This window comes from Eriocheir sinensis, chromosome 24 (genome assembly GCF_024679095.1).
Source record: "Eriocheir sinensis breed Jianghai 21 chromosome 24, ASM2467909v1, whole genome shotgun sequence".
NCBI classification, from domain to species: domain Eukaryota; kingdom Metazoa; phylum Arthropoda; class Malacostraca; order Decapoda; family Varunidae; genus Eriocheir; species Eriocheir sinensis.
The window spans coordinates 15,028,588-15,034,587 of NC_066532.1; the positions used below are offsets into that span (position 1 = coordinate 15,028,588).

The window sequence follows — 6,000 nt, forward strand, 5'->3', positions numbered from 1 at the left end:
TTGTTCCATTCCTGTAGCTTGGTGATGTCTGCTTGTGGGAAATCTGCAGTCAAGTGGCTAATGATATCTTTCGTTAACACCCTCTTGTTTACCAGTAGTTAGGTCATTGTAGGAAATAGTTAAGGCGTTATAGGGTTGATTCGGCTTTGTATTCATGCGCTCAGAATCTATACCAGTCTCTCGTGGTGCTGTAGAATTGTGTCGCCGATGAGGATATAATATACTCTGGTAATACATGTAACTAATCGCACTTGTAACTCCTCACATCAGTTAATTCACTCACATTAATGCCCCCAGAATCTGTACCAGGCCCTCATTGTGCTGCAGAACTGTTGCCAATGAGAATATATTATCGAAATTCACGTCAGTAAATTCACTCCACATTAATTCCCCAGAATCTCTGTACAGTCCCTCAGAACTGTTGCCAATGAGAATATATTATACCTTGTTAATATATGTAACTAATCGCACTTGTAAATTCTCACGTCAGTTAATTCACTCACATTAATGCCCCCAGAATCTGTACCAGTCTCTCATTGTGCTGTGGAACTGTTGCCAATGAGAATATATTATACCTTGTTAATATATGTAACTAATCGCATACCAGTCTCATTGTGCTGTGGAACTGTTGCCAATGAGAATATATTATACCTTGTTAATATATGTAACTAATCGCACTTGTAAATTCTCACGTCAGTTAATTCACTCACATTAATGCCCCCAGAATCTGTACCAGTCCCTCGTGGTGCTTCGGAACTGTGTCGCGGATGAGAAGCGTTCCATGCTGGCTAACGATCACTCCCTCTTGTTCACCATTAGTTATGTCATTGTAGAAAATAGTTAAGGTGTTTTTGGGTTAATTTGCTTTTGTATTCATGCCCCCAGAATCTGTACCAGTCCCTCGTGGTGCTTCGGAACTGTGTTGCCGATGAGAAGAGCTTCATGCCGTACCTGCTGGCTAATGATCACTCCCTCATGATCATGGCCAAGGAGCGCCCCACCACGCCCTCCGCCCTGCACTCAAGTCAGTCTTTTATTACCGTGGAAAAACTTGCCTCTGTTGTTATGCTTTTCTTTCTCCTCGTGTCCTGTACTTTCTGTGATTCTCGTGTCTTATTAGTGTTGAAAAACCTGATTCTATTGTCTATTTTATTGCTCTATTGCTTGTGTTCTATTCTTCTTCTGATTCTTGTGTTTTGTTTTAGTGTTGAAAAGCTTGATTCTATTGTTCTGTTCTGCTGTTCTTTGTCTATTTGTCCTTTTCCTTGTTTCCTGTTGTTCCTCTGATTCTTTTGTCTTTTATTAGTGTTGAAAAGCTTGAACCTATCATCCTGTTCTGCTGTTCTATTGTCTATTTTATCATTCTTTTCCTTCTCCTTGTGTCCTGTTCTTCCTTTGGTTCTTGTGTTTTGTTTTAGTGTTGAAAAGCTTGAATCTATCGTCCTGTTCTGCTGTTCTATTGTCTATTTTATCATTCTTTTCCTTCTCCTTGTGTCCTGTTCTTCCTTTGGTTCTTGTGTTTTGTTTTAGTGTTGAAAAGCTTGAATCTATTGTCCTGTTCTGCTGTTCTTTGTCTATTTGTTCTTTTCCTTGTTTCCTGTTGTTCCTCTGATTCTTTTGTCTTTTATTAGTGTTGAAAAGCTTGAATCTATCGTCCTGTTCTGCTGTTCTATTGTCTATTTGTTCTTTTCCTTGTTTCCTGTTCTTCCTCTGATTCTTGCGTTTTGTTTTAGTGTTGAAAAGCTTGAATCTATCGTCCTGTTCTGCTGTTCTATTGTCTATTTGTTCTTTTCCTTGTTTCCTGTTGTTCCTCTGATTCTTGTGTTTTGTTTTAGTGTTGAAAAGCTTGAATCTATTGTCCTGTTCTGCTGTTCTTTGTCTATTTGTTCTTTTCCTTGTTTCCTGTTGTTCCTCTGATTCTTGTGTTTTGTTTTAGTGTTGAAAAGCTTGAATCTGGCTGTTCTTTGTCTATTTGTTCTTTTCCTTGTTTCCTGTTGTTCCTTTGATTCTTGTGTTTTGTTTTAGTGTTGAAAAGCTTGAATCTATTGTCCTGTTCTGCTGTTCTATTGTGTATTTGTTCTTTTCCTTGTTTCCTGTTGTTCCTCTGATTCTTGTGTTTTGTTTTAGTGTTGAAAAGCTTGAATCTATTGTCCTGTTCTGCTGTTCTATTGTGTATTTGTTCTTTTCCTTGTTTTCTGTTGTTCCTCTGATTCTTGTGTTTTGTTTTAGTGTTGAAAAGCTTGAATCTGTTGTCCTGTTCTGCTGTTCTTTTGTTTATTTTATCATTCTTTTCCTGCTCCTTGTGTCCTGTTGTTCCTCTGGTTCTTGTGTTTTGTTTTAGTGTTGAAAAGCTTGAATCTATTGTTATGCTTTTCTTCCTCCTTGTGTCCTATCCTTCCTCTGCTTCACATGTCTTATTATAGTGATGGAAACTCAATACCTTCATCATACTTTTCTTCCTCCTTGTGTGCTATCCTTCCTCTGCTTCACATGTCTTATTATAGTGATGGAAACTCAATACCTTCATCATACTTTCCTTCCTCCTTGTGTCCTATCCTTCCTCTGCTTCACATGTCTTATTATAGTGATGGAAACTCAATACCTTCATCATACTTTCCTTCCTCTTTGTGTCCTATCCTTCCTCTACTTCACATGTCTTATTATAGTGATGGAAACTCAATACCTTCATCATACTTTCCTTCCTCCTTGTGTGCTATCCTTCCTCTGCTTCACATGTCTTATTATAGTGATGGAAACTCAATACCTTCATCATACTTTCCTTCCTCCTTGTGTGCTATCCTTCCTCTGCTTCACATGTCTTATTATAGTGATGGAAACTTAATACCTTCATCATACTTTCCTTCCTCCTTGTGTGCTATCCTTCCTCTGCTTCACATATATTGACGTCCGTTCCAATGACTCTTGAATATGGTGAACCGATGCTTTCTAACCTCTATGAATTTTATGGCAAGTATCTCACCATCATCATACTCTTTATTTATGCAGTCTGTTCGTGTCTGTAATCCCACATTTCACACTGACTCCAATTTCCATAGTGTGAGTGTGTGTGTGTATGTGTGTTTGTATTTACCTAGTTGTAATTTTACAGGGCCTGGGCTTATGCTCGTGTGGTCCCGTCTCCATATCTATACTTGTCCAGTTTTTCCTTAAAGTTGTGCACACTCTTCACCGATAGTACATCCTCACTTATTCTGATCCAAACCTCTATGTTTCTTTGCGGGAAGCTATATTTTTTTTGGTCTCTCAAGCATCTTCATTTTCTCAATATTTTACTGTGTTCTCTTGTGTTCCTGCTGTTTATTCCTTCTTTTAGTAGTAACTCCTCATTATCTACTTCTTGTGTGGGTGTGTGAATAGATGCCGTTAATGCTCCTGATGTTTCTCGGTTTATGTATACAATTCATGTTTCAGTTGAGGGGATGAGTGAGGCGAGGGTCAAGCAGTTTGGTCCATACTTCATAACACACATCCGTTCGTTCTGCAAGGCGAAGGATTTGGCATGTCCAGAGGTAAGCGGATGCCTGTAGTTTGGTGATGTCATCTTGTAGGAAATCCACAGTCAAGGGGTAAATGCTGACCTTTTTGCTTCCCTTCATTCATATTTCAGTTTTGATGCCCCATAATAATTTTACGATTTTATACGGTCATTTTATTCAGCTTTATAGGATTTGACGTGCCCAGAGGTAGGCAGATTGCTGTAGCTGGGTGATGTCTTCTTGTAGGAAATCCACAGTCAATGAGTTAATGCTGACCTTTTTGCCTCTTTTTCATTCAGATGTTTTGAGTTTTGATGCCCCATAATAATTTTACGATTTTATACGGTCATTTTATTCGGTGCTTTAGGATTTGGTGTTCCCAGAGGTAAGTGGATTCCTGTAGCTTGGTGATGTCTTCTTGTAGGAAGTCCACAGTCAAGGGGTTAATGCTGACCTTTTTGCCTCTTTTTCATTCATATGTTTTTAGTTTTGACACCTCAATAATTTTGCGATTTTATACGGTCATTTTATTCGTGCCCAGAGGTAAGTAGATTCCTGTAGCTGGGTGATGTCTTGTAGGAAATCCACAGTCAAGGGGTTAATGCTGACCTCTTAGCCTCTTGTCATTCATATGTTTTGAGTTTTGACACCTCATAATAATTTTACAACTTTATACGGACATTTTATTTGGCGCTACATGACCAGTGCAGTTGCGGTGCCATGATTTTAGTCCAGTCAATCAATCAACCTGTCAATGATCGTAATGCTTCCTATTTTGATTTCCAGTATCCTGAAGGTGATGCTTTCAGCCCTGACAAACAGAGCTGGACCTTCAAGGAAACCTCTTTTGGTTGGGAGTTCAGAGTCCACCATTCCACAACCTCATTGCCGGAATCCTCGTCCAGTGGGTGGCTGTCCAAACCCAGACGACCAGTGGATTCCAGCTCTGAACACCAGCCTGGCTCATCCTCTGAAGATAAGGCAGCGGCAACGAGCAACAGAAGTGATGAGGGAAAAGGGAAGTCATCAAGTGTATCAGGAACAGGAGTGAGTCTTAGTAATGATGATGATGATTTCCTTGACTCGTTGCTTGAATCAGAGGCTGTTGACTTCTCTAAAGATCACCGAGATGAGACACAGAACCGTTCCCAGAAGACATCAGAATGCAGAGTCAAGAAAGAAGAGGTTGCAATCCCTAAATCTTCTTCCAACAGCGATGTCGGTCTCAAAGAAATCAGCTCACAAGGGAATAGAAGTGCGTCTTATCCCTCAAGCTCCCAGGATAGAATACTAAAAAATAAACCCAGCCTTAGTCAGTTTAGTTATAAGCCCAAGGAAGAAGGTGTGAAAGAAGACATTCCATTGAAGTTTGAAGACAGTTCCCAGGTGAATGACTCCACCCTCCAAGACCTGTACAGATATAAGCCCAGAGCAAAGCGAGGCATTCAGTTAGTGGAGTCTGGCTCGGAGGAGAAGACAGAAAGCACAAGTTCGTCCAGCCACTATGAGGAGATTTTAAAAGAGAAGGGAAAGTCGGCCAGCCAGTGGATCAGTGCACGGAAGAAGAATAGAAAGTTTAAGTTTTAGCTGGTACTTTCTTATTCCTATGGGCCATATTACAAGTCGAATCCGAGAGGTTCAGGCCCCCACAGAGTATTTCATTCCGAACTTTGCAGGGACCCAAAACTTCTCAGATTCACCTTGTAATACGGCCCCTAATTGGAAGTCTGCAGGGACCCCAAACTTCTTGCATTCCCCTTGTAATGCAGCCCTATGTTGAAAAAGTTAATAAAAAATAACCTAAGCTCATCCTAAGACATCATCTACTTTAGTACAGTAAAATTAACTTCCTTTCACCTCCATGAATTTTGTTTTATGAATGAATAAATAGTTTTGTAAATATTGTAGTGTATAATTAATGTGAATCCAGCTTAAGACAGTATGAATGCCATTTTAAAATTAACTTCCTTGCATCTCCATGATTTTTTTTAAGAATGAATTAATAGTTTTGTAAATCTTGCAGCGTTTAACTAATTTGAATCCAGTTTGAAAGTATGAATACCATTATGAAAGCCAGTGTCACTTATAGAAAGGAAATCAAGAGGGTAGCCTACATGCAGCTGTAATGCCATGAAATTGTAGCCCCCAGTCGCCCTACAGTCCCTACCCCCTCCCTGTTTTCCAGACACTGTCTAGACACGTCTGTTTTGCCTATGGTTGGCTGCGTCTTTAGCAACCTCATTTTTCCTTCTTACTAAATTTTGTTCACCAAAATAGATCAATTCTAGCCTTTTGTAAACCCTCCCTACCTCCCAGCCTTGTTCGTAACTTAATTGTTCCCCAGAGAGATCTAATTTAACACTTCCCTCCCTCCCCATAAATCACGCCTTGAGACACTCCAATTTTCAACAACATACGCGCCAATTTCTCTCGCCGGGCCCGCGGGCCAGTCTCCGTTCATCCGCCCTATAGGGAAGACCTGCCTTCATGTTGCTCGTGTTCC

The 6,000-nt window shown here is 40.1% G+C and overlaps 1 protein-coding gene and 1 long non-coding RNA gene across 6 annotated transcripts in view; one reads left to right on the forward strand and one right to left on the reverse strand.

Moving 5' to 3' along the window:
• The window catches only part of LOC127002899 (bifunctional 3'-5' exonuclease/ATP-dependent helicase WRN-like), a 28,500-nt gene extending 23,101 nt beyond the window's left edge, over window positions 1-5,399 (forward strand). For 4 of the 5 annotated variants that reach the window (XM_050869207.1, XM_050869205.1, XM_050869206.1 and 1 more), the window contains exons 17-19: window positions 886-1,024; window positions 3,433-3,530; window positions 4,284-5,399. In XM_050869207.1, the coding sequence (XP_050725164.1) occupies window positions 886-1,024; window positions 3,433-3,530; window positions 4,284-5,084 (1,038 nt within the window). In that variant the 3' untranslated portion in view covers window positions 5,085-5,399. The other variant, XM_050869209.1, reaches the window with a different exon arrangement.
• On the reverse strand, window positions 2,426-3,426 carry LOC127002904 (uncharacterized). The gene is made up of 2 exons (XR_007756646.1): window positions 2,684-3,426; window positions 2,426-2,602 (listed from the first exon to the last, which is right to left on the reverse strand). It is a non-coding gene; the product is annotated as an uncharacterized LOC127002904 (long non-coding RNA).
• Window positions 5,400-6,000: the final 601 nt, after the last annotated feature.